At 34.6% G+C, this 14558-nt stretch overlaps 1 protein-coding gene across 1 annotated transcript; it reads right to left on the bottom strand.

The window, feature by feature from the left end:
- Window positions 1–158: 158 nt before the first annotated feature.
- On the bottom strand, window positions 159–10545 carry LOC106760126 (probable ion channel SYM8). The gene is made up of 12 exons (XM_014643564.2): window positions 10228–10545; window positions 10059–10136; window positions 9309–9920; window positions 8930–9112; window positions 7898–7957; window positions 7621–7824; window positions 6933–7181; window positions 4433–4531; window positions 3637–3831; window positions 2998–3090; window positions 837–1100; window positions 159–608 (listed from the first exon to the last, which is right to left on the bottom strand). The coding sequence occupies exons 1-12, from the start codon at window positions 10525–10527 to the stop codon at window positions 390–392; spliced, it is 2556 nt and encodes an 851-aa protein (XP_014499050.2). The 5' UTR covers window positions 10528–10545; the 3' UTR covers window positions 159–389.
- Window positions 10546–14558: the final 4013 nt, after the last annotated feature.

The raw sequence follows: 14558 nt of genomic DNA, 5'->3' as shown, positions 1-14558 counted from the left end.
AAAAATAAGTATTCAAAGTTTAAGATAAAAATAAATTACACTATTACATTCAAGTCCAAGTTTAAAGAGAAAAAAATATTTAATATTTTAATAAACATGAAACAAGCCCAGATTATTATGTAATAAAACCGAAAGAACGGAAAATTCGAACGTGGTGGTGAAGGAATCAAAAGCCTCCATCCATTCATTTTTAGAAAGAGATGAAATGCACTTGAATCCTTACATTTCAAAATCCCAATTATAGTCTATAATTTTCCATTAAGTGATTAATTTTTAATTTTCTTAACTTCTTTTGACTCTAGTTTTCAACGGGAAGGACCAAGTGAACTTACAAAGTAAGAAATTAAAGAGGTGATTTTTCTAAAGTCCGGACTAGATTAACCAATGCCTCATTCCTTTTCTGTAATCACCACAAAAACATCCTTCAATGACCACTTCCGTCTGTGAGTTTTTGCTGGGGGATTAATGACTGCCCTCTCTGCATTTGCTATACGGTAGCCAATCACAATCTCTCTTCTCTGTCGAGCCCGTAACATTATCTCATAGAAACTCAATTCTTCACCTTCAAAAAGGTATAGATCTGCTGGCCTTATATGCATCTCATTTCCCTAATAGAATTCCAGAAAAGAAAACTCATTAAATTATGAAGCATGAAATGAAATTAAATGTTTTAATTCAGGTTAACTGTCAGGGATGTGAATTTATCAATTTGCTATAACATAGGAACTACATAACCTAACCCAACACCAAACATGGCAGACCTTTCAGTACTTTTGTAATAATGTACGCAAAACATGTAATATAATCTGTCCCTTAACTTTATCAAAAGTGTGTACCTCCTCCGCAAAGAGCTCCTCCAGTACATCATTTATCTGCCGATCTTCTGCAACCATGGCCAAAGCCATGCTGACAAGTTCATTTGATAAAACATAATCACTAATCCTTGACATAGATAGAAGATTTTTTGTCCTAGGATCCAAAATTTCACTAATTATAACACTTTTATCAGAAGCCTGCTTCATTTCCCCAATCCATGAGCCTTTAGAGAAGCTTCCTCCACGGACTTGACTGGCCATTGCTACATAAGGAAGACGCCTAGCCTGAAATAGAACATCAAAAGCTTCAGAAATAATATAACAAGAAAAGACAAGATTATTGAAACTCCCAAAAAACAAGTCAAATATGTAAGCTTCAAGGGAAACTAGGATCAGTTAATAAGGCTTACAAGGATGAAAAAATATATTTTAAAGTTCATCCAGTAATTGATCCTTAATATTCATGAGTAGAAATCATGAAGATCATTCAATCGTGTTTACAAACAACACCGCATAGACTATGTAATTGGTGTTGTATCACCCTCACAAAAATTACCGTACCCACACATAACATTTTGCAGCGTTAAAAGTGATACCTGAATATAAATAAAATTTTAGAGAAAAAGTTCAACACCATGCAATTTTAATTAAGTGTTAAAATAATTAAGTATAAAAACATGATTATGCTTCATCTAAAAGATGATAGTTTTACTCAATAACAGAGCATGTAAAACACAAATGTTTCGTCAAACAGACAATACAATACTCTACAGTCTTGTTTTACGTCTATCATGACACAAATGTGCTCATACGATAAGAACATAGATCTAAACTAACTTCGTACTAAATGTAAACACATACATGCGTATTTTATGTTCCAGGGTATGTTTACTACCCTCTGCCAAAGAGATCTATTAGCTAAGAGTTAAGAGCTGCATTTCAACGACAAATCCCTTAACTAGGCATTGTCAACTCGACAGAGGAAATACTTTGTACAACTCTGCAATTTAGACAAACCAAGGAAATGCATGTTGTCCAAGAACAAGAAAAGAGGATCCATTGTTGCATGGAGTGCATTAAATGCATTCATCAATATCAAACTCTCCAGACAAGAGGAAGACATACAAAAAGAGCAAAAGCTACTCAATGCCCCAAAAAGGTTTCACAATGGTTACTTTCTGCAAAGCCTATATAAAGCAACTCAAGAACAAGAAAAAAGTGAGAGACTACATTGCGTAGTAAAAAAAACACTACTAAAATTTTCTGAACCAACAAAAAGCTTTAAAAACATTGTTCATGTTCAATTTAGCAAGCTAGAAGAGAGAGAATCAAACTTATATACCTCAACATACGATCAACCTCTCTAGTCTAGGGATTCGTGAGAGGCTTGAGTTCAAGTAGTTTAGTTCCTTTCCTACTTTTCTTAGTCTTGATTTTGTTCAGAATAGGTACCAACTCCCTATGTTTCGGGTTGTATGGTTTTATGGTGGGTAGTTTGCTTTGCTTCTTTTGAGCGTGGGTTTGGTTAGGTCTCCCCATGTCTTTGTACTTTTTCTTTTCTTTTTTAATATGTTTTATGTGATGGCAACTGAAAAATAAACTTTGGAGTTACAACTTACCTAAGATGTCAACATTCATAGGAATGCTTAACATAAGTTTTATATAAAAAAAATATTCATATCATATTTTCTTATTTAATGTAATCAAATCATATCTTTAACAGTTGCGGTGTAAACCTAGTTGAGATTTTAATCAACATAGTGATGTTTTTGCATGCCTATTTTCATCAAAGAAAAAAGGTGTCACAAGCTATAGCCTTGATTTGTAATTTCTATCCAGACTCATCTATATATATATATATATATATATATATATATATATATATATATATATATATATATACACACACACACACACACACACACACACATACATGTATGTACACAGATCAGTAAAGGAATGCACTCGTTGATTTTTCCCTAAATAATAAAAATATGCAATTTTCTATCAACATCAAATGCTTGCACGTTATTTTTTAATGACAATAGTTGTGCTTGACATGATATTCAGGTAGGGGATGATAGTGTATGTTTAGTAGCAGAACAAATCGGCTAGTATATACAAAGACTATTATCAAAATATATCATATCAAAGTTTAAATTCCGTTGCGATAGAAACTCACTTGTATGTCACGAATTAAAAGTAGAGTGGCAAGAGATCTAGAGTCAGCTTGAATAGCTGAATCCTCTACTGATTCATCAGCCAAAATCAATATCTGCAAAGGTCAGAATTTCACCACAATCAATTGAATAAAGTCTAAGTGTTGTAGGCAAATTTTAAATTATTCCCTGTAGTGAAAAATTGTATATGCAATAAGCAGTAATTATGGAATTACTTTTCTTGATATTAAAAAAAAAAAACAATATACGAGTATTTAAAGGAAAAGGAAATCCTAATAAAAGGAAAGTAATCTCCTGAACTAAAGGAAATAAATCTCCAAAAGTGAAGGTTATAAATCAGGAGCATATGTAGCAAATAAACTCCTAATCCCAATCCCTTAATTTTAGGGATTTCTTACAAACAAATCTATACTTATTATTCAATTCAATCAATCTATATTTATTATTGTACAGTAAATGTTTAATGTTGGCACCAATATTTCAACACCCATATTATACAGTTTAACTTTAACCCCCAACTTGCTTCCATATAGAAAGAAAAATCCACCAAGGTCCTGACCAGCATCAAAAGTGTCATGCATCAAGAATGGAGATAAGTAGCAAAGACACTTGTAAAAGACAAACTAATAAATATCACTTACTGAATCAAACGATTCCAAAGGAAGGCTTTCCAAGTGGCGACGTATAACAGCATTCCCATCCCGATTAACCAGAGATATATTTTCTAGTCGATTTATGTCAAGGCCACCATCAGTTAGCTTCTTTTCTCTTTCTTTTTCTGGAACATCATTGAACATCCAGAGTTCTGATCCATGCGCTAAAGATGCATCCAAAACCTAAACAAATAGAGAGAACTTGAACAGGCCCAAAAAAGTATTGACACCCACCACAAATAAACAGTTGCAGGGGCAGAGGAATTCCGTCACTCCCCCAAAAAATTGCTTAATATATCATATCAAGCGTAACTTTTTATCTGGCTCTTAAAATTAAAGGTTTTATATATTGCCTTAGAATACGTTAATCAAAATTGAATAGGTCGTATTTATGGTTTATAGGTGTTAGATATTGTTAAAATATCATTAGATAATGTTAGTTACAATATTACTACGTGTATTTGAGCTTAGTACATATTTTCCTGGATGATTTTTTATTACAAATACATTACCCTATGTGTGTGTTATGTTTTACACAAGGGAACTAATCTTATACCTAGTTTTTCACTATTTTTACAATAGACAAAGTGTACCGAGTTTAGAGGAAACAAAATTTCCTCTAATTATGTGTATTTATCATAATAAACTATTATTGCCTTGTTTCGTGGTGTCATTCAAACACTTGGGTTGAACATGTTATGCCTCCATTTCTCTATTTCATACACTATGGTAACTGAAGTAAAGAAAAAACGGGACCATAGTAACAAATTTCTTATACAATTACCATGATCATATCCTCCATATCACGCCTCCAACCACACAAAAGAATCCTCTCCGGAGATTTTGGATAAACAAAGTCTTTGGGCAAGCTTCCTCTCCAAACCTGAAATCAAAGGGGGCAAGAAACCATATCAGCAATCTCTCTTAAAAAAAATGGTCTTGACTTCCTTGGCTTTACTATTCTCAATGTGTAACAAAGATCACTGTTAGCCCTTGATAAATAAGTTTAAAGCCCAAAACAGAATGTTATCCGTTGAACAAAATTTAGTAGAATTTTTTTGAGCTGTAAATGTAGATTGTAAATTAAATGTAAACTATTTTAGTGTATCAAGTTTGAAATCCTTGGAACTTACGGATTCTATTTAGGAGACTGTCTAGGAAGTTATTTCTAACTATTATGAGTAACAAAACGCAATATATCTAACATCTATGTTTCCCTAAGTAACAAAACGCAATATATCTAACACCCCCCTTAAGCTGATGCATATAACTCTAAGTACCAAACTTGTTACAAATATAATAAATTTTCGGTCCCCTTAAATACTTATTGAAAATATTTACTAACTGATCGTTTGAGTTAACGAACTCAGTCTTGATATCTCCAGATATAATTTTTTCTTGAATGAAATAACAGTCAACATCAATGTGTTTAGTCCTTTCATGAAAGATAGGATTAAACTGATGTCAAGAGTCACTTGATGGTCACGTATAAGTGTCATTTGAGTTCCAAATTGTAATTCTCTAAGCAATTGCTTAAGCCAAACAAATTTACAAGTGGCTGAGGTCATAGCTCTATATTTTACTTTTGTACTAGATCTTGCCACAACACTTTATTTCTTGCTCTTCCAAGAAATTAAGTTACCACCAATGGAGACACAATACCCGAAGGTAGATCTATCAGAAGGAGATGTTGTCGAATCAGCATCTGAATAGCAAACAACTTTTGTATATTTATTAGAACTATATAACAAGCCTTTTGTTTAAGATCCTTTAATGTACTTTAATATACCGATGACTTCATTCCAATGATCTTCAAATTGGGAATTGAAAAATTGGCTCACCACACTGTAACAATAAGGTAATTTAATTTCCCAACCCAATCTTCTATACTCAGGATCTTAAATAGGCTCCTTTTGGTAGGAGTTTGGTGACTGATGATGAGTGTTTGAGATCACGCAGGAATGAAGGTTGCAATGAAACTCTAGGGTTGGGCAACAATGGAGGTAGCAATGGAACTCTAGGGTTGGGTAGCAATGAAGGCTGTAATCAAATCACATAGTCCGAGGCTCCCAAGGATCGGGAGCTCTAATAACATAGTAAATTTAGGAGAGAGAATATATTTCTTATTATTTGTCTCCTTACATGCATTGGATATATATACAAGAGCTTATTGAATGAACAGCCTATTCTACATAACAAATCCCTAGAATTGTGGGATTGTTATTCTAGTAATAATAGCAAGATATAGAGAATATAACAAATTAAATACATGGGAATAATATCTAAAATTTCCTAAAATATATTTTGACATTATGCTTGGCTATACTTTAGTCAGAAACATCTTCAATGTTAAGAATGCACATCTCCATGGTAGCCTACATGAAAAAAATCCAAGTTTTCCACAAGGTTTTTGAAGAGACAAATAAATAACAAAACTTTGCAGGCTTTGGAAAGCTCTTCATGGTAGGCTTGAAAAGTCAAGGAGTTTAGGAACAAAAAAAGCAGGCTAACAAAAGGTTACACCCAAGGTTATGGGATTGATTGTCATGAGACATTCTCCTCCACTAGCAAAATGAACACTGCAAGAACTTTGTAATATTTGGCTACATTTCAGTTGAAAACCTCTTCAATGTTAAGAACGCATATCTCCATGGCAGCCTAGATGAAAAAATCTGAGTATTCCACAAGGTTCTGAATAGACAAACAAATAACAAAGTGTGCAGGCCATGGAAAGCTATCTATCTGAGGTTTGTGAAGGTCATAGAGGAGTTTAGGACCAAACAAAGCCATGGAGACCACACTCTCTTTATCAATCATAGAGTGATTTCCATGATCTAATCATCATCCGGGGAATGAAAGGTGTGTATTCTTTAGCTCAATAGGGGTGTTGAGCTGTAAATGTAGATATTGTAAATTAATTGAAAATATCATAGTGTACCATGTGGTTAGAATCAAAGGAGATTATCATCAGGAAAACTATTTTTAATTATTAGAATATATTTCTAATTATTACAGGTGATTTATTTTCCTTCTATGTAGCTTGTACCATGCTATAAATACCGGTGTAATATCATTTTGAAATTATCAATGAAAATCATTCTATTCTCTCTTCAGATTCTGTGATTTTTCACAAGACTCATTACAGCCTCTAACATGCCAAATTAGCTCAAATAAACTTCACTTTTTATCATTTTGACCATGTATTAGTCATGACCAAACCATGGAAAAAAAATCAATAGAGAAAAAGAGAACTGAGAAACAACAAATTATGTGAGACAAAGCACCGTAGGCAAAGATGCCGGGGCATAGGTATCATCATCCTCTGCAATAACCAGAATCTCATCACCTTCTTGTAGAACGTAGGAGTCATCTGGATTCAAAATAATTTTACCACCGTATGTTGCAACTTTGATTCCACAAGGAATTGCAGCAGGAAAGCTGATTAATACATCCTCGAATTGCATGCCTTCCAACTGCGGCCATCTTTTGATGTAGAATTCACAATTTTCAAATCCTAGTATGTCTTCCCAAATCTGCCAAAGATAGCTCATCATTTTTTGTAAGAAAAATCTTAACAAAAGGATAAGTTTTATTAGAGAAAAGATGCGGGGATCAATATCTCATCTTCAACTGCATTGCAATTGCAAAAAGAAAATAAAGCAGAACAAGGCCAACACAATAAAACTCCCCAGTCACTCTACAAATCTGAAAGAAGAAAAAAAGGTAGCACAGACAAAACACCAAATGGAGGCAATAAGGCAAATCCTATCTTACAAAAATGGAAAGATGGGAAGGAAGAACAGCCAAAAAATACAAGTAATACACCATACAAACAAACAAACAAACAATCATGTAGTTATGCTTGTTAAGAATTAACTAACTCGAAACCAATAATTGAGGTTTGTTTTGCACTGGATTAAGATTATGAATTATGCAACTTGAGAACACCATGAAATGGTAGTAGATGATGACCTGTGCAAGTCCAGGCTGCCGTGCACATTGAATCATCAAGCGACCAATGACATCATGAGCTACAACAGTTTCAACAAGATCACCACCCACAAGTTTAACAAGGACCTCATTGTCTAGATCACTCAATTCAACCACTATGTGCCCTCGTAATCCTTCTTTCACTCCAGTTAGACTTAAGACCGTTCTCAATGCACGGGCATCACTCTGTACCAAGAAAATGTATGTAAATGGTCACCCACCCTTATCAAACTTGGAGCAGATCATTACTCAATCAAACCTGATCAGCATTCCCATCTTCAGCGAGGACTATGATAGCACGTGCTTTTGAAACAGAAACCTGCATATGACATGGTTTTAGCAAGCAAATACACAAATTAAAACGGAGCAACATCTTCCACCAGAAACGAACTTTTGAAGAAAAATACCACAAGACTAAAACAGAAAGGCTAGTGGCAGTAAGTGGCATTTTGCATAAGTTATCAACAGGTTGTACAGCATAATAATTAAACCCTCACTCGGTATGCTTCTCATAGATAATGGTAAAAGTGTAGAAATTAATGGAAAGAAAAGGAGGAATTTTATTTAATTTGCTCCTCCTACTCCTGTCTCTCCCACCCAGAACTAATTGACAAACTTAGAATTTACTCATATTTGCTTCCTCTCTCTACGTCCTACCTCTGCTATTGTAGTTGAAAAGCTAATAACTAACAACTTCTCTAAAAATTTTACTAACAAGGCCAAACAGAGGGCGACCCATTTGGCCCTTTTGATTATTCTTGTTTCTTCTGATCTGACATATAGTTTCCTAATAAGGGAACACTAAGAACTGGCATCTTCCAAATTGCAACCTGCATGAGTTCTTACAGCAGCAGAAACAGATTATGCTAAACACTGATAGCAAGTTTCGGCAACTACTATTGAACCAATTAAATGGACCAACTTAATCAGTTCAGTCCATCTGATCCCTAAAAGCAAACTAACCAAACTGATAAACACATCAATCATGTTACAATTTTCATTCTCCTCTGTTTTCTATTCATCATGGCTCAGGGCTATATTGAAATTTTACGAAAACAAATAAAACGTTAGAAAGACGAACATTCCTTGAAGACTGCCTCTCTTAAACAAAGACAAGCATTCCTAGTCCTGGTAATTGATGGAAGAACAGAACAGGAAAGAATGAAACACAGAATATGCCCCCGATAGAGCTCTTGAAAATCCTTTAAAATATATGTTAACATCAGAATTCATTATTATACCAGACATAAAATAAAATCACAATTCCAAAAGGTTAAAGTAGATCCTACACCTTTTTCAGATCAGCCAGAATCAGAGGGCTGCCACTTCTGCATATGACAGATGTTCCTTTGAAACCAAACTCCATTTTTGCAATGTCAAGCTCCATTTCTTCCTTGTCTCGCTCAGCCATCACTACAACAGTTCCTCCACCCAGGCTCTCATTGGCTATGGCGAGCTGATTTAGTAATGAACCCTACACATCCAATCACATTATTTGGGGTCAAGACACGTGAGTATTTCAAAACAAGTCAACCAAACAGGTAAATCACATGGCCAAACAACAATAAATTGATACATGTTTGAATTGTTTATAATGTTCGCTGAGAATTTTATAAGGATGGTTACAATACAAGACAAACCAATAACAGATGGTAACACCAGAATCATACCAGTTTATCACTCCAACCAAGAATTAAAGTATGATTTTGCTCAACCACCTCGCTTTTTCCTTTCCTCAGCGAGTCAAATTTCTCAGATATTGCGTCGGACACAAGTCCAAGCATCATTGCAAATATAAGCATCCCTCCAAAGCTAATGGAAATCGCAACTAACCTTGGACCAATACCTTGGGAGCTGGCATGATTGCCAGAATCAGCAACGTAGGTCCAAGATAACCAGAGGCAATGTGCTAAATCCTCGGTAGTTACCCCAAAAAGGGCCAACCCTCCAAGTAAAATTAGCAACAGCGTTGCCACCAACAACACGAGGGGTTTGGCATACGGGTAAACCGATAAAAAGACATCAACCCGATATGCTATTTGCTTGTTTAGAGAAACTCTTTCGGATATATTATCAGAAAATATTGATTTCGACACATAGTCTATGTACTTGAAAATTATGAGAGGGATAAAAAGAAGTGTGAAGGAGAAAAAGAGAGCTAGATTTCTTTTGAAATTTTCGCGTAACCCAGGATTCGCGTCTTGAGATGTGGAACTTGTCACGTTCAAGGAGTCCAATCGTTGGCACGCGTGTAATCTGAGATTAAGGCCGAGAATATCACCCTACAAAGAAAAGTTTAGTTTGGTTCAGCTGTTAGGGATGAAGGTTGCATTAGAGGTGGTGTGGAGATATTGAAGAGCAGAATAGAACTAATATGCTTTGAGATGAAAGAGAGAGCGTATATATAGAAGTTGCCTTGCCTGCAACTTAGTGAGTTGACTTTCTAGATGCGCATTACGGAGCAGCAACAGCAGCAAGAAGAAAATAATAGTCAACGTCTGCACCCCAACGGACATAAAACAAGAAACGGTGAGAGGAGAGATACAGATAGACAGAGAGACAGAGCGACAAGAGCAATCTAGTACCTACCACAATAGCAAACTGGAAGCGAGATTGCGAGAGGAATATAAGGTTATTCTTGGCAGATGACTTGGCATTTTCAGTGTTGGGAACTTGAGGTTTGTCGTTCGTGAGAGTGGGAGTCCGGGGGAATTTAACTCTACGGCGATGACGGATGCCAGTGAGGGTAGGAGGGGTGTCAGGCTTTGAGTGTGAATAGAATCGATGCCCGTACTGCGAAGAAGAGGAGCGCAAGAACGATGGCGACGGGAAGAACCAATCTCTGCCTGAGCCAGATGTCTCCGAGTCCAGGGACATATTCAGAAGCATAGACTTTTCAATAAGTTAAGAGAAACTTAATACTCTAAAGGAAAACGTTATTACAACGTTTTTTACAACGCCACGTGGCGTTGTCTCCTTCGTTGTCTGATATTAATTTTAAAAAATACTTTTCAGAATTACTGAGGGCATTGTTGGAAGAAGAAGGTTTGAGTGAGTAAACCTCTCTTGGCGCCTTCCAGAAACGCAACGCAACTCACTGAAAATACAACTCTTGCAACTCTTTCTGAAAAACGCTCTCTCTCAGAAACGAACTCTCTCAAAACTGATCTCTCTCAACGATGCAATGACCTCTGTCAACGCTGTGTCTCCAAAAGGTATCTCTCTATCTGCCATTTGAAGTCGTTGGTGGAAGTCTAGGTTTTTGGACGAAGTCTGGCTTTTTGGGCAACCGTCAAACGGAGAGGTTTCGAATGGAGAGGTGTTTTCGATGTCTCTATTGTTTATTGTGCGTTTGTTTTGCGTTTAGGTGTGAAAGGTGAAAGGTTAGGTTTTTTTCGCTGTTGTCGTTGCGGATTTGGTTATCAGGTGCGTTGTTGAGTATCTCTACATCGTCTTTTCGTTTTTTATCGAAAGATAAAACATATTTTCACACTTTTTAGGTTCTTTGGTTATTTGACATTTCATCTCTACATCGTGATTTGGTTATTTGACAAATGATATCTGCTATAACCCAGTTTCACATTTTCTCTTCCTCTACAATCCCTACATTCTAGATGTCCAATCCTAGAGGTGAAGGAGAGGGTGTTGAGATCTGACATCAACTATAGATGTGAAGTAGAGCTTATAAAATGTTGAGCAAGGTCGTATGAGTTAGTTTTTGGGTTGAGACCCAACCCAAATTGAAAATAATGTAAGTAATGGATTTTGGTATTAAATAACGTGTTATTAGGGTAGTTTTTTAATCTTAATGTTGATTTGTTTCAGGATGAACTTAGAGATGTTGTTTTGCTTGTTTTTGCCAACAAGCAAGATCTTCCTAATGCAATGAATGCTGCAAAAATAACCGACAAGCTTGGTCTTCATTCACTCTGTCAACGCCACTAGTATGAAGATATGGTCCTTATCTAAAAGTTTCCATTGATGATACTGACGATTTGAATTTTCTTGCATATATATGAGAGGAACATTCGTTGATTGGTCTGTAACTTTAGTGCTATATTTAATTTGATCAAAGAGATTTGAATGTGTGAGGAACCCCTTCTCATTCAATGGCTTGATTTATTTCAGGTATATCTAGAGCACTTGTGCAACTTCTGGAGAGGGTCTCTATGGGGGTCTGGAGTGGCTTTCCAACAACGTTGCCAGCAAGGTAAGTCTCGATGTTGTAGCTCTAATTAAAATTTTATTGTTAGGATGACACCATTTGCGTGATTTGGTTTCTTGTCTTTTATAATTCCCTTCCCTCCTGTGGTTCTTTTTGGAACATTATTGATGTTTAGGCATGTAAATAATTGAAAGGGAAAAATGAATACATATTTCGGGTTGTAAGTTTCCAATTATTGTGTTAATATACAAACCTCTAGAAAAAAAAAAGTTACATTAAAATGTAGTTAAATTAATTTTTAAATAAGATCTTAAACACTTTTGGTTATATTTAAGATTTTCTTAGTTTTTAAGAACTATTTTATAAAACAGATTTTAAAAATAATATTTTAGATATATATATATATATAAGTGGAATAAGATGTGTGTCTAAGGAAGAATACGAGGAATAAAAAAGCTGAGTAGAAAACCTAACAACTAAAAGTTTTTGTTCTTCTTTGTTTGTTTTAAGTACTGAAAATGGTTTGAAACTATCTGAAAACTGGTTTTAGATTTAAGTTTTTTCGAAACGTGAAGTTAACTACTAAATCGAACAACATCGATCCAAGTAAAACTAAAATGTGTAAATAGCAAAATCTGTTTTGCTACAAAACTGTCTTTGATTGCTTTAAACAATGGAAAAAGCTCCAGATATCTTGTGTATGTTATCTTATATTTTATATTGGTCTACTTACTAGTTTTTCCTGTTTTCTTAGGCATGAGATATTTGAAAAAAATTGGTTTTGTCTTGAGATTTCATGCAAGTCTGGCAGTTCTTGGAGAAGATGCTTATGTTTGATATAGTTAAGGTTGTAATAGTTGAACACTTATTGTAAGTATTGTATTTTGTGTTAACTTGGTTTTGTGTGAATGCTTAAATTAGCTAATACTTTTAGTTATAATACTTGGAACTTTTGTTTGTGTTCTTTTTGTTAGTTAGTTTGATCATTAAGAATTGTCATATTTCATAAAAAATTTAACATTTTTTCAAAAACTTAAAAAATATAAAACAATTAAATTCTATAAAATTTTTAAAAAAATATGAAATAAATATTTCTTACGAAATTTTGACATTCAATGAAAACCAAGTTTATTGGTGGTTTGAATGAAATTTTGACTGACAAGCAGAAGGCTATTATTTCACAAACTCCATTTAAATGGTTTTTAGAACTAAATGATGACATTAAGCTTGGTAGGAATATTTTGAGCGATTTATTAGAAAGATGGGATGATGAGAGGGGTGGTTTTTGTTTTGGAGAAAAATTTGTGGAATTAAAGGAATTAGATGTTACTTTAAGTTTAGGGTTGGGTTTAGATGGTGAGCAGATTAACTTGAAAGAAAAAAGACTTGGAAAAAGTGATTGTCGAAAGCACTTTGCAAAAGGAAATGGAAAATATGATTTGCAAGTTATATATGACTTTATTTTGAAAAAACACAAGAAGTTGCCTTCATTAGATGTTTGTAGGCTATACATTTTGGTAGGAATTTCTGAGATATTGTTACCCAATCGTACAAAAACAATATTCCCAATTTTGTTTGAAAAAGTTGATAAAATAAATGATTTGGGTAGGTTTTGTTGGGGTCCTATAGTATACCAATATCTACTTAGTAGTTTTAGCAAAGCTTGTACAACTTGGTGTGTGTGATGTATTTCAGGTTTGGTTTTATGATCGTTTTGTTCCTTCTAATAATTTAGTTGATAAATATCCTAGAATTTTGCATTGGATTAATGTGAATGTAGGTGACAATTTCATAATATCTGCAATGGAGACGGGTGTGGTATGTAATCAGTGGTTGTATTACGATATTTGATTTAATCATTTAATTTATACAATGATGTTTTTGATGAATTTGCAGACGCTTGATGATTATGGTGCATCAATGAGAGAAATGAGCCAGCCATTTGTGAGAGCATCATTTAATCCAGCTGGAGAGGATAAAAGGAAGAAAGCACATTCAAAGTCAGCAACCAATAAAAGACAGAAAAAAGATATTGATGATGGTTTAAATGGTGTTTTAGAGGAACAAGAACTTGAAATTAAAGCACTTGAAGAAGAGTTGGAAGCATTGAAGACTAATTAGAGTTGTGGGATATACGATCTTGGATTGATTTAGCTCTAGGAATATACTGTTGTTTTGGTTTACAATGTAATTGACTTTGAAAACATTGATTAGAGTTGTGGGAAATTGATTAGAATTGTGGCAAATTGTGGGAAAACATTAGACATTGATTAGAATTGTGGGAAATTGTACATTATATTGAATGTATACAGCTTATGTGTTATTTAATAACTATTGTTCAAACTGTTTTGTATTTTGGTCCAAGAATTCGAAGAATAGGTACACTGAATTGGTTGTTCATGAAGTGGTGGAAGTTGTGTTTGAATAAGAAAAATGTTTCTAGCTATGTGCGTATGTTTGAATAAGAACAAGATTTTGTACTGTAACTTTCCATCTGCTCCCATGTTTTGGTCAAATGTATTGTAAATTGTTGTTGTCGTTGATTTATTATTTTGGGAGAAGGGTGCCAGTGTAACTGGTTAAGTGCAATGCTGTTGTAAAGGAATTTGTACCAAAACTCAATCACCGTTCCCCAGCTTATGATTCATGGCTCTCCATGAAGGGGCTGCACCTGTTTTTGGTTAAATTTTTGGGAGAAGGGTGCCAGTGTTTGTTGATTCTTATTTAAAGGGAGATGTGGGAAGACTTGTTAGTG

Source organism: Vigna radiata, chromosome 5 (genome assembly GCF_000741045.1).
Source record: "Vigna radiata var. radiata cultivar VC1973A chromosome 5, Vradiata_ver6, whole genome shotgun sequence".
NCBI classification, from domain to species: domain Eukaryota; kingdom Viridiplantae; phylum Streptophyta; class Magnoliopsida; order Fabales; family Fabaceae; genus Vigna; species Vigna radiata.
Note: the sequence above shows the minus strand (reverse complement) of the source record. Positions and strands in the feature narration are given on the sequence as shown.

Coding starts and splice junctions, on each gene's coding strand:
- LOC106760126 (XM_014643564.2), bottom strand. CDS start 10,527: ATGCTTCTGAATATGTCCCTGGACTCGGAGACATCTGGCTCAGGCAGA. Junction 10,137..10,227: donor GCTTCCAGTTTGCTATTGTG/GTAGGTACTAGA, acceptor GTTGGGGTGCAG/ACGTTGACTATTATTTTCTT. Junction 9,921..10,058: donor GTCAACTCACTAAGTTGCAG/GCAAGGCAACTT, acceptor TTTTCTTTGTAG/GGTGATATTCTCGGCCTTAA.